Source organism: Colossoma macropomum, unplaced genomic scaffold (assembly GCF_904425465.1).
Source record: "Colossoma macropomum unplaced genomic scaffold, Colossoma_macropomum, whole genome shotgun sequence".
Lineage (NCBI taxonomy): Eukaryota > Metazoa > Chordata > Actinopteri > Characiformes > Serrasalmidae > Colossoma > Colossoma macropomum.
In genome coordinates, this window is record NW_023495989.1 from 203,959 (window position 1) to 217,992 (window position 14,034).

The window sequence follows — 14,034 nt, forward strand, 5'->3', positions numbered from 1 at the left end:
TGTGGGAGCTGTTCATTGATTTAGTTTTGGGACTCGTCGTTATTTTGTACATATTTGCACTGTGCACATGTTTTGGGAACATTTTAAGTTCTGGAAAGAAGAACCTCTGGGCGTCATCCTTATTACCAGTATGTACATTTAAATATTCATTTTAAAGGGAAGCTACAAACCCAGTTTCTGTGTTTCTTATTCTAGCTGATTCTTTACAGTACAAAGTTTGCTTGGTGAATCATTGAGACTCAAACTGCAATGTGTTTGAATAGAGGCCTCCACCACTCAGCAAAGGTGAAAATACAACACGAGGCAGAGCTTCCTGTAGCTTCATACTTCAAGCTTCATCAAGGTTGCTTTGCTTGTGTCACACTGTGTTGGCCCAGTGTAGACTGTAATGCTAAAATTTTCCCTTATTAAAAATCTTTCTAAACTTTCTCTTTCTGATATTGATAGTTTTGAAAGAAAACATTAGAGATGATTGTGTAATGTGGTGGTTAGAGTGAAGCTGCAGAGGTGCTAATGTAAAGCTGATGAGGTGTTGTGATCACACCGGATAGAACCAGCCCTGACTCTCATTCTGACTTTAAAGTAAAGGAAGCGCCTGAATTAGTGATCATCTTACATTCAGAGCTGATCAACATCACTTGTATGTTTAGAAGAAGTGACCAAAAATGAAGATGCAGCTCGTCCAAATAGTTTTCTTTTTATGTGGCTCTCCAGGTAGGATGCTTAACTTTTTCAGATCTATTTCAAATTTATACTGATACAGATTATAAAGGTTTGATCTTACTCTTTATCTCTGGGTTATTATCAATTTGATATTTTCTATGCCTATCTTTTTAATCTCCCTATGGCACTCAGCTGCCCTTGAAGGGGAATTCCACCAATTTTCCAATAATTCTGTATAATTAAATCATTACAGTGTAATATTGTCTTTCAGAGTGGGTTGATGTGAAATGTTACATTGTAGAGAACTGTAGTCAGAATTATTTACAGCATTGGTGATAGGAACCAGACATCTACAGAGCTACACTGAAAGCTCCCTCATAGACAGTATCACATGAAATAGTTATGAACATTCTACCTGATGCCCGTGACATTGTTTCTGATATTTTTGAGAGAAGCTTTTGGTCTAAAATATATATAAAAAAAACACTCAGGGCAGACGGGTATACGCAGGACGTTGAATGGAAAGTAGTACCCAAAGAAGACTAATTTTTGGATTTACTCCTATTTTACGCTTTTAAACATTGCATTTAAAAACTCACAAGACACGATTAGGTTTACTGGTGGCTTTGGATGGTAAACGGCATGACTGTACTTGCATTGTAGACATCGCAACTTCTATTTCTTATCACCACTGTAAAGAAAAGACAGTCAGTAATTTCTCTACAATGACCCATTTCACATGAAGATCCCCCTTAAAGTAATGTGAGCTCAAATAATGCTTAATGAATGGATAAATGAAAGACTTATAAATGTAAACAGTTAAATGACTGCTGTGAGTCACAAAGCAGTGTTCCTAATTACATGTCAATATGAATGTTTTTGTTATATCAGGTCTCATGGCGGATAACAAGTGGTCAATGACTGTACCTGGAGCTGTCGACCAAAAATTTGGTGAAGATGCCATCATCCCTTGCACTTTTACAACTCCGTATCCAGACTACAGGCATGATATAACAGCAATTTGGCAAACCAAATGGCAAGTAATTTTCCGTTGTGTGAGCAAAGGAAATCTGTCAGAAAGTGGACACAACTGCACTGAATCTACTGGACGTTACTCATTATCGGGTGACCCAAGAAGACACAACATCTCATTGAGGATTAAAAATGTCCTGTTTATGGATGCAGAAAGGTATTTCTGTCGTGTTGAGTTGAGTATGCCAGGAGCTGCCTACAAAACTAGTACAGGAACCATCTTGAACATCCGAGGTAAAATATGAATTTTTGATTGATTCTTTCTAAGAATTCAAGCATTTTCTCTGTAACATTCCTGACAAATTTTACCAAGCAAGCTGTGATGTTTGTAAGAATAACTTAATGATGGTCCATAATGGTAGAATTGGGTCACAGGATAACACTAACAGTGAGATACTCCAGCTGTGCCTCAAACACTAGACAGCATCTACATACGAACACTTCCATCAGGGGAGCAGTTTGTTACATGTGATGTTAAAGGAACACCTCCTCCAATGGTGACATGGATCATTCCAGAGAACATGAATGCCTCTTTGGTGTCTGTTCAAAGTGGCTTTGCAGGAGCATCGTCCTCTATTCCTGCAAATCTGCCCAACACCAACTACACCTGCCAGATACATGGAAAGAATGGACTGCAGAATCGCTCAATTTACTTCAGCGGAGCTCAGGAGCAACAGCAGCAGATCCCTTTGATACTGCTCATAATCTTCGTGATTCTTTCTGGAGTTTTCTTCGTTCTTTTTGTGGTCACTTTGGCAGTTTTGTACAAGAAAGGTAAGGAACACACCCATCACTTGTCTATAGTCCTGAAAGACTGTCTGTTGTGTACTAGAGATATAATTATTCAAAATACTTCAGAGGACTTTTGTGCATTCAGCAATGCAGCAGCAGACTATGGTCAACTGGGTTGTGAGCGTGTGGTGTCAAGGGGTGTAGCCATTCAAAGTGGCTCTCAACTTTGATGTGTGCCACTCCTGGATAAAACAAGGAATCTTTTTATAATTGTTTAACATTATGTTTCTTGCTTTTTTAACACTGCAAAGTGAATAACTTGTACAGGGAGGTTCACTCGAAAGAGGCCCCGAATATTCTGTTGTAACTCCTGTTAGGATGAAGCAATATGAACTGAAAAAATACCCTACATACCTTGATGTGTGTGTAATCGATTGCATTACTTGTGATGCTGGAAGTGATCTCCATTTTCTGCCAGACACATTTCGACGCAGCGCTCCATGTTCCTCAATGTATCGGCAAGCATATCGGGGGGAATAGCAGCAATTTCACATTGGATGTTTTCCTTCCAATCTTCCACAGTGCGAGGTTTGTTCCGAGCTTTGTTTGAGCATACCCCAAAGGAAGAAGTCTGGTGGCTCAATACTGTACACCACCATCCTAATGAGAAGTCGAGTGACTGAGTGAAGGGGTACGGGGCTATGCACCTGGATATTGCAAGCGGATGTTAAATGTAGCGATGGCTGTCTGGCACCTACCTCATCGCCCTGACACAGGGGCTTGTTCGAAACTCCATATACTGAGGAGCACATTGCATATTGTTTTGCTCAGATTGCTTTGTCTTAGCGAGAGTTATTACAGAATATTCGGGGCCTCCTTTGAGTGATTCTCCCTGTACTTAATTTTGAGTCAAAATGCCCATTAATTAAAAGAAAGGGTGGTCTCTGACTTTTGCACACTACCGTATTACATATTACACTGTTAAACTGTTTCGTCAAAGGTTACTCAGTAAAGACAGTGGTTATCTATATAACTGTCAACACTCATAAGTATTTGAATGCATAAATGGTTCTTTACGTGGTTAAGTTCTTCTCTAAGAAGGAAAATCTATTTTTCTTTATGGGTTTCTTTAAAGGATCCATTTTTAAAAATGGTTCTGTATAGCACCAAAAAGGTTCTGCCACTGTTAGACATCAGAAAGCATTTTTTGCTAAGAGTGTATAGCCTTGATGTAACATTCCTGTGATTATTTTTTTAATATAACTTCTTTCACTGCTAGTTTTTGTATTCATAATAGATACAAACCCAACACAAAAAATTTGTACAGTATGTGAAATGCTAATAAAAACAGAACACAGTAATGAGTAAATTATGTTTGACATGTTATAAATTGATAACAGTACAAAAACACAATATTCTAACTTTTACCTCATTAACTTCGTTGTTTTTTTGTAAATATACACTCGTTCTATATTTGATGCCGAAACGGAAGCAAATACAGGAGCATATTTACCACTGTTTGTTACCACCTTTCCTTTATAAAAAAAACTTATATGGGGACTGAAGACACAAACTGATCCATTTTTTGCTGTCCTTCTCTTATACAAGTCTTCAACAGTGCAACCTTAAGCAATTTTCATCGCCATATTTTGAGCTTCAGAATGCATCACACGTTTTCAAGGGGAGACAAGTCTGGAAAGCAGGAAGGCCAGTCTAGCACCTGCATTCTCTGATTAAGCAGCCATGCTACTGTAACATGTACACAGAGCCAGTCTGCCCTATACGCTCACTATGCACATTGTGTAGTGCCCTGCAAATTACACAAGGGCCCCACCTCCCCCTGATGTCAAAGATGAGAGGATGAAGTGGAACTATCCATCTGGTTACAAAAGACAAAAGAGATAACCATGTAGTGTGTAAACTTGTGTTCATATGCGTGTGCACGAAGTGAAACTTACGCTTTACATCAGCAGCCTCTGTGGAGTCCAGTCTAGTCTAGTCCACACAATATATGGGTGTGATGATACACTCCTCATAGGCACACATCATTTTAAAATAAGACAGTGATTATCTAGTCTCTCAGTCAGGGTTTAGTTACAACTCTGGACTAATGTAAAATGGAAAGCAAAGGATTGACATTGACTATTAATTAAATATTGGATTTAAAGTGATTAGCTCAGCATACTCGGCAATATGGATGCACATTTCTTAGCCATAGTATAAACAGTATTTTATATTTAAAAATGTATAAAAAGAAATGTGGAGGAGCCTGTATGAATGACCCTGATACAGCTGATAAAATTATGCATAGTATAATCTATCATTTAAATATTGTTTGTACCTCATTCTGTTCTGTACAGGTCTAATTATTCGTAGGCCTACAGATGGAGCAAACTGTTTTAATGAAGGGAGAATTGTCGTGGGGGTACGGGGGGTGTCAGGTGTGACTGTGTTACAGTTGCAGGTGGTTTACATGGCCAATGGGTCAGGAAAATGGGTGGCTTGGTGAAACAAGCTTGTACCTCCTTGAAAAAGACAGGGTCTAAAAGGCAGCATATATTGCTCTACAATATGTTCACCGTTAATGGAGCTTTCACAGATGTGCAGGTTACCCACTCATACCCCCACTGACAGACACTGGTTCAGTTTCTCTTTGACCCGAAGAACTTTTTTTGATATCCATCACAGAAACATGCTAGTTTTTGAATGTAGATGTTTCTATTCACTATAGAGGTCTGGTTGAGGTATGCTTTTCTTAAACTGTTGGATTCTTGCTGATGCTTTTTTGCCAAAGTGGCGAGCCTTGACCATCCTTGCTCATAAAGGTCTAGGCCTTCCTTGGATGCCCCTTTTATATGCCAGCATGACGGCATCGCCTGTTTAAGATGTTTTCAAAATTTCAAAAATGTCCTAGTCTTAAACTGCCACGCCTCAACATTTTTTATTGCGGATATCAGTTACAGAATGAGTTGCTTTTTTTGAAAAACAATAAAGTTGATCAAATAAAATATTCTATATCTTGACTTTGTACTTTTTTTTTATATAAATACAGATCAAAAAAGATTTATACATCACTGCTTTCTGTTTTTATTTGAATTTCACCACTAATCTCAAATTTTTGGAATTGGGTTTGTACATAATAACCCTGATGTGCACAAAACATATGTTTCGGTTACAATAAATAATGTAAATTACAAAATACTCAAGTGATGCTTCAGGACATGTACTTATACTGTAAGAAAAGGTCTAAACATGAGTAAATATCTAAATGCATGTACTGTATCTGAGGTTTAATAGTTTCAGCAAAGGAATCAATAACTTGACACTGTCTTGTTTTATCAGGGTCATCTGATCCTGTGGACTCACCAACAGAAATGGACATTGGGAAAACTGAGTCTATTGAAGAGTAAAGACTACATTGGCATTTGCATACTTCCATTTAGATAGTAATTTATCTTTTTTTATCCGTACATTAATATTCTCTCTTTCTTGCTTTTTCCCCACAGAGATGAAGACATTTATGCAAATGTTTAAGCCTAGATGATGGGTGGGATCCCAAAACTCCAGTGCAGCATGTCTTCTTATAAAACATCATTTAACTTTAACTTTTTTCTAGGTATTGTTTTTTTTTCTATTATTTTATATTATATTTTATTCTTTTGTAACTAAAATATTGACAAGAAATTTTGGGCCAGCAAATGTCACTGTTTCTTCTGTAAAATATATGTATGTATGTAAAGGTGAAAAAGGCTAAGCACCATATTTGTGGTTACTCAAATGTTCTTGTGAACTGAGTCAAAGGGCACTCTGACTTCTGCCATTTTAACCACAGATATTCTTCAAAATAGAAAAAGTAAATAAACTGATTTTTAAAGTGTTTTAATGATATAATCATTGAAATGAACTCAACTCTCATTGGCAAGTTGCATATTTAACTTCTCTTGCTGAGTTTAAGAAATGTATGCAAATGTATGAATGTTTTTCAAGCACATGAGTCTTTTTTGGCTGTTGGTGAAGAATTCTGCCCTTTAAATCAGTCACACTTGGTGGCATTTTAAGGTAGATAGGAATTCATCACTAAGTAGTGCCCATCTTTGTTTACATATTTGAAAGCCTAGTATTTTTCTTTCTGTTTTTCTGTAACAATATTGTGGAAATGTAATAGACTCTTTTATACTATTGTCATTTTTGTGTGCATGTGTTCTTTTTCTAGTGAGTTCATAATATGATGGGTTATTGATCTGCAAAACATCAACAGTTTGAATGTAAATTACTTTGTTTTATACCGGTTATATTATTGTGCTATCGCCAATTATTTTACAATTTTTTCAATTCAATTCAAGTCCTAATTCAAGTACTAATAAATGAAAAATTAAACAGTTCTAACATCTTAAGCTTTATCTCTGTTTTATTGCTCCAAGTTATAAAACTGGCTTGACAAAAAGTATTTACTATTCTTCATTTTACTATTTTTCTACGGTCAGACATTTGTAATGCCACTTCTCCTCCAATAAAACATGAAGTTTTTCCTTGGAAATTAATGGTGGAATGCTTAACATTTCACTTATTCCACTTATTCCACAACATGTCTGAAAAAATGTATTTGCATGTATCTGCACAGCTTCCATCCTTTATATTTTGTGGAAAACTTATGCTGAATAGGATCTAGAAATGCTCCAAAAACACTTGAAATAAAACCTCTTTACATTAACTTCCATTAAAAGTTAGAACATTTTATGCCTCTCCTGTAAATTGGTATTTTGGAAATACGTGTTTTTCTTTAGACACTGAGGATACAGCACTTATACCTACCACAGTCAGTAAACACTCTTTACTCAAAAGTTTTTGGACACTTCTCAACTCTTCTTATGTCACCATCATACAAGTTGCTATCGACACCTTAGCAACCACATGGGATACCACAGCAACAGCCTAGGAACACTTCAGCAACCACCTGAGATGTCGGCCTAGCAACACCTTACAGACCACCTGGGATATCATTGCCTTCATCCCTTGTTTGTATTTTTCACAGTGAAGAAGAAAGTGCATCTCTGTCTCGACCTCACCTGTCAGACAGTGACCACACCGCCTCTCCTCTCTGGGCAGCCAGGACTTTTTATACCTGCCCCGTTCTATGGCCAGGCTGTGGTCACTGAGTCTGTACTTGGTCAGAATCTGTCTCTGCTCTGTATCTCTGACAGTCAGAAGATACTCTTCCAATTCATATTCTGTTTTTTGGGCCTGATAGCATTTTAATTTACTCTGAGTGTTAATTTCTTTTCCCCAATGTTCCAGATAGTCATTCTTACTGTTTTTGATGGCGTGATTGATGTTTAGTCTGGGCTGTAAAGCAGTGCTGGAGCGAGGCTGCTGTGTGTTAGCAGCTGTTAGTGGGTTAGTAAGCCTCAGAACCAGCTGACTGAGGGAACTTTTCTCAGGGTTCAGTTCTTGGGTCTGTAGCGCCTTAAACTGCAGCGTTTCTCTGGGACTCGTCTTCAGGTGCATCCAGAAATTTAGAGATCTTTTTTGAATGTCTATTAACAGAGGAAATCGGCCTAATTCTGCCCTGCATGCAATGGTTGGTGTTTTCCTTTGGACTTTCAGGATCGTTCTGCAGAATTCCGCATGCAGGGCTTCTGTTGGAAGCTTGTCCCATCTAGTGTAGCCGTGCTCACTGAGTAGACCCCACACCTCACCCCCATACAGCGCAATGGGCTGGATCACACTGTCAAACACTTTACACCAGATTGAGATGGGAATGTCAATATTGTAGAATCTCCTCCTGATTGCATACAGCGCTCTGCGAGCTTTTTCCTTTAGTGCATTCACTGCCGGACTGAAACTCCCAGATGCAGTAACGATGAGGCCGAGGTAAGTGTACTGCATCGTGTGCTCCAGGGCGGTGCTGCCCAGAGTGAACTGGTACCTGTGTTCCTGACACCTGGGCCTTTTCTGGAAGATCATAACTTTTGTCTTCTTCAGGTTTACTGCCAGGGCCCAGTTCTGGCAGTACTGCTCCAGCAGGTCCAGGTGCTGCTGTAGCCTCTCTGCACTCGGAGACAGCAGCACCAGGTCGTCTGCGTAGAGCAGGAACTTCACCTCCTCATCCTGTAAAGTGAGTCCAGGAGCTGCAGACTGTTCCAGCTGCACCGCTAGCTCATTAATGTAGATGTTGAACAGTGTTGACTCAGGCTGCAGCCCTGCCTCACTCCTCTTTTCTGAGTGAAGAATTCTGTATGTTTGTCTCCAATTCTTATCGCACATATATTTCCCGAATACATTGATTTGATTATATCGTAAGCTTTACCCCCCACACCGCTCTGTGGAATTTTATAGTAAAGCCCTTCATGCCAAATAGAATCAAATGCCTTCTTGAAATCTACAAAACAGGCAAAAAATTTTCCATTTTTTGTTTGGTGTAAGTGTTGATTAATTAGGGTGTGTAGGGTGTAAATGTGGTCGGTAGTTCTGTGATTTGGAAGGAAGCCAATCTGATTTTTGCTCAGGACATTGTGTTCGTTAAGGAAAGTCAGAATTCTGTTATTTAAAATGCTATTAAACACTTTCCCCAGATAGCATAATCAACTACACTAGCTCCAAGAGCTGAACAATACGTGAACCTCCCTAAAGAGTCCCCTCTGATCCTGCCATTAAGTATGTACAGACCTGAGGCTCGACAGAGATGCACTAACTCTTTTCCGTTCTTATTTACAGTGCAGTCGAGGTTGTTTCTGCGTTTGAGGGTTGGTGTGAGGTACAGAGAGCTTTGGCCAAACACATGTTTGTCGCCCTGTGGGTCTACATAGTCATATTCAGTTCCAGTTCGTGCATTGAAATCTCCCCACAGTAGCACATTTCCCTGGGCCTGGAAATGGCTGACCTCTGTGTGGAGATTGTTTAGGTACTCCTCGTCATAATAAGGGGATTCAATTGGAGGAGTGTAGACAGCACAGAGGTACGTGTCTGTCTCTGATATGCCAATTTCTTCATTCATTTTTAGCCAGCAATGTGATTTTCCAAATTTTTCAACTGAAAAGTGGTTGGCCAGGTCTCTTCTGTACCACACCAAGATTCCTCCAGAATCTCGACCACGCTGGACTGTACTTAATTTGAGCGAGGGCACAATAACCTCACAGTAGTCTGAGGGACAGTGGGTAGGTGTGTCCTCATGACACCATGTTTCGGTGAGGATGAGGACGTCTACACCTTCAATATTCTTTAGAAAGTCAGGATCTCCACTCTTCGGTCCAAAGATCGAGGAGTAGAGACCCTGAATGTTCCAACAGCTAACACAGAGTGAGTGCATTTTAAACACTGGAAAATCTATCAAATCAGATCAGTTTAGTGAGACTTAACAGTCAATAAAAATTATTATTATTGTACAAAAGTACGAACTATTTAGTCATATGTTAAATAAACAGTGCACAGAGTGAACAGTGCTGTTTCTTAAAGTAAGTGCTACATGAATGCTGTATCTGCACGTGGGGGGACGGCTCTTACTTCAGCAGCAGTCTTGTGCACAGGGTGTACAGCATCTGTTTTATCTCTCCTAGCTCTGTTGTAGCTGGAGGGGGGGCTCTAGCTGAGGGTGGTGGGGGCTGAGCCACCGCTGCAGCATAGCTCTGTGGCCTTTGCTGTGAAGGGGGCCTCCTCACAGGTGACGCTTTCAGCTTTTCTTTCTTGGTGGGGGGGCGTGGAGCAGTAGGTATGTGTGGGGCTGTGGCTGCAGGTGAGTATGGGGATGCAGGAGGGTGTACAGGAGGAGCCCAGGGCCTGCTGTGCCTTACAGGTGAGATCAGGGCATACCTGGGCATGTACTGGGGAGGTGGTCTGAGGAATCCTCCAGGTGGTGTGAAGCCTGTAGCGGTGTTGCGGCCCAGGGCTGCATCTTTAAGGGTCTTCGCAAAGATCCGGATGCTGTACTTGTGTAGACGGAGCCCATCGTACATGTCGTGGGGCGTGATGGTGGGGTGGTAGGCCAGATGAACATTTGGTAGGGTGGCGCATCCTCTGCTGATCTCCACGTTAATGCCATTAATGACATGAGGGGGTGTGTCAGAACGTGCTAGCAGAGTGGAGATCACGATACGGCTCTCTGGGAACTCGGCGCTGGCTCTCTCTGCCACTCTCCGCACGGCTTCAGCAGTGTCACTCTGCTGGGTGTGGAGGTCGTTGGTGCCAGTGTGGATGATGATGCACTGGGGGCTCCCGAGGGTCTCCTTCTTCAGAAGCTGGTGGGTGTGGCTGGTGGTGCTGCAGCATTTCGCTGTTACCTGGTGTCCAGGGAAGAGCTTCTGAGGTTCCAGGAACTTCCTGTTCGAGTCCATTAGAAGAACCACATGAGGTCTCTGCTCTGCTGGTTTGACTGTAGTGGTCTGGGGAGGATGCGGGGGCTCAGCAGGAGGTGTCTGCATGTCAGGCGGAGGTTCACTGTGTGCTGCTTCCTCATGTGAGTCTGGTGAGTTAGGGGAGCTAAGCATTTCTGTGCTTGGGGGATTTGTAGTTGTGGTGAGTGTAGGTTTCTCATTGTTGGTGTCTGTGTTGGAGGCTGTGTGTGTGGAAGCTAAAGAGCAGGGTCTTGTGTTCTGGAGCTGTTCTTTAATGTCTTGTAGCTGTGTTATTAAGGTTCTCTCTTTTGTTGCTCCTTCTTCCTTTAGTTTTCTTATCTGTGCTCGTAGGCTGTGGTTTTCCTGCTGTAACTCTCTCAGGCTCTCTCTGAGCTCGGCTATGCTGGCCTGGCTTTCCTTCTTTAGCTGCTTGACTTCCTCCTGGAGCTGCTGGATGGGGCTGTTGGTGTTGCTGTCCGAGAGTCTGGCCTGTGTATGCTCTTTGAACTCAGTAAAGTCCAGCTCCAGCAGAGCCAGACTCTCTCTCTCAGCTGCCTGTCAGAGGGGGGAGGGGGAGGGGCTGTGGTGGGCAGTGTGGCGGAGCCTCCGCACCATCTTCCTCAGAGTCTGTACTGTCCACAGTGGCGCTGGCCGCCTCTCTCTCCACTTCAGCCTTCAGCTGGGGAAAAATCTCCTCAAAGGAGTCCAGGCTCATCTCGTTTCCCTGCACTAACACTGTGCCCTTAGTGTAGTAGGTGATGGTTAGTACAGGATTGTTAGTGTCCAGGTTTTCATCTGTGTAGACAGTGATTCTTCCTCCTCTGCCGATGCCCTCTTTAAAGGTGAATTTGTATTGTCTGCAGATTGCATATTTCCATGCAGACGAGGCGGCGGTGTGGAAGATGTTTTTACAGGTTGTTTTTACTCCTCTTGCAGTAAAGCTGGATGAAGTCTGTGTACAGAGTGTCTGGGTTCTCTTTTAGGGTCTTTTCTTTGTGTTTTTTCTGTGCCTGAGCACTCTTACACTTCACGGGAAACTCCACCTCTCTGCACTGCACTGGTTCGGTTTCCATGGCGACCAAACATCTAACGGCTGCGTCTGGGGGGCGTCTGGAACTTTAGCAGCTAGCTTAAGCTACTAGCTGTTAGCTGGAAAAGCTGAGTTTGAGCTGTTTGTTTTTGTGAGTTTTCAGCTTTTAGGCAGTTTTAGAGTTTTATAGTTCATCAGTAGGTCCTACCTTGCTGTGTGTTTTGTATCGTCAAATCTGAAGTTCTTTTTCCTTTTCTCCTCTCTTTAGTCCAACCACTGTGTTCTGAATTCAGCTAGCAGTTAGCCTCTCTGTCAGTCCACAGAACTTTGATTTCTTCTTTTGGTGTTTTCTCAAAGGATTTCAGTTATTTCCTCTGTTTGTCTCACTGTAAGACCTAAATTTTGATCGTATTTCAGGGGCTCATTTTAACAGTGGCGTCTCTCTCTCTCTCTCTGAAATATCTATTTTTAAAAAGGAAAAAAAGAATGTTAAGTTTGGTTGGGACGTATTATTAAGTAGGTCTGTCATTTTTCTTTAATTTACTTCTTGACTGGACAGATTTGAGTTATTTAGTCAGAGTCTTTTGTGATTGGTTCCCATGTATAGAGACGGGAGAGTATGCGCATGTGTGCCCGGGCGAGAGAGGGAAAGAGAGCTCACGGACGGTAGGAGTACAGCAGAAAACAAATAGTATACTTCAAGGTTTTTGGAGTAAAATAGGCTTACTACCCACACTAAGTGTTGTCTAGACAACTTTTCATGCTGTGTATTAATGTTCCTGCTATGTATTTTTGAGTGAATACCCCAGCTTTAAGTTTGAAGGTTATCAAGCCTAAAGTACTGAAATTGAAATCGGGTTTCATTGGGATTGCATCGGGATTGGCTGAAATAGTCAGACGAGCTCAGAGTAAAAGTTCCACCGTACACTACAAGAGAGAGACTGTTGTCAGGACACAGGAGAGAATTTTGAGTTCGGTGAAACTGAAACTGAGAACTTTGCCTAGCTCAACGAGGACATGACGTCGTTGGGACATGACGTCACCAAAGCAGCGTCAGCCAGAGCTTCGGCGCAGGGCCGCCAGAACCACAGTGGCAAGCGGGCATTTTCCCCACCACTTTTGAAAGTCCTGTGGCGATACCCCACTACTTTTGAGTTGAGCACGCGCACATAAATACCTCTGCTTTCCCTCAACTGCATGATGCGCTGGTCATGTTTCATGCCGTCCAGGGAAAGCATGAACAGACAGAGTAAAACTCAGCAGCAATGCCAATCAGAATCTCCATTTCAGCTGGGAGGTACTGTCAGACCCGCCTTGGATGGCGTGGTGTTACGGGACGGCGGGGAGGCGGACCCACGTGCAGAAATGGAAACAGAGAAAAATGGAAAAATGAGTTTATTGTGGCACTGGGTTGTGAGTTTGAAACATGCATATGAGGTGACCCAAAGCCAGGTTCGAACCGGCGATGTACTGATCGACACTACGTGGCGTTACCACTGAGGAGCACAGGTGACTACTGGCAAAAATACCTCAAGGAAGGGGAAAAAGAAAAGGCGGGAAAACGACGAATGGCAGACATAAGAGACGCTGAGAGCAGCGTGCTCAAACAAAGGCTGAACTAGAAAGGCGAAAGGACAGATAATAGGAAAACAAAAAACACTTCCACTCCAAGAACGAAGGGAAGGCAGACTTTGTTTCAGTTGTTTGCTCCCGGTGGAGCAAATAGCTCTTCTGTTTTTTTTTGTTTTTTTTTGAACCGATTGTAGCTCAAGAACCTTTTAAAAAAGTTTTGGGGCAGTTTCTTTTCTTTTCTGCTGGACACCCTGCCGCCGTTGCCCTCTGCCGGCAGCAGGCGGGGCCGGCAGCAGGCGGGGCTGGCTGAACCCTTACACGTGGACTATCTAACTTTTTGTTTAGTTCGATTTTGACATGTGACTCCACCAGAATTCACCAAACAACTGAACCACATGGGAATTCAACACCAGAGCACATTATTTCCAGAGCACATTTTCGCTGTACTGTCTGCACAGTCTGCTGCTTTAACATTTCACTCTTTACAGACACTCAAATCGTTCCTGCATTGAGAGCTGCTGTAAAAAAAAAAAGAGAGACAAGCATCAAAATAATGATCTGCATTAAATTTTGGCACATGTACCGTGGAGCAAATTTTTGGCCAAGTATCGACCGAATTGGTTACATTTAAATTGGTATACACATAGATGATAAGCGTCTCTATTTTCTGTTTTTCTG

General features: G+C 41.8%; 1 protein-coding gene across 1 annotated transcript; it reads left to right on the top strand.

Annotated features, from left to right (window-relative positions):
* The first annotated feature begins 637 nt into the window (after window positions 1-637).
* On the top strand, window positions 638-5,837 carry LOC118803899 (sialic acid-binding Ig-like lectin 15). Its single transcript, XM_036564433.1, has 4 exons — window positions 638-714; window positions 1,555-1,929; window positions 2,098-2,469; window positions 5,770-5,837. Exons 1-4 carry the CDS (start codon window positions 666-668, stop codon window positions 5,835-5,837), a joined length of 864 nt encoding a protein of 287 aa, XP_036420326.1. The 5' UTR covers window positions 638-665.
* Window positions 5,838-14,034: the final 8,197 nt, after the last annotated feature.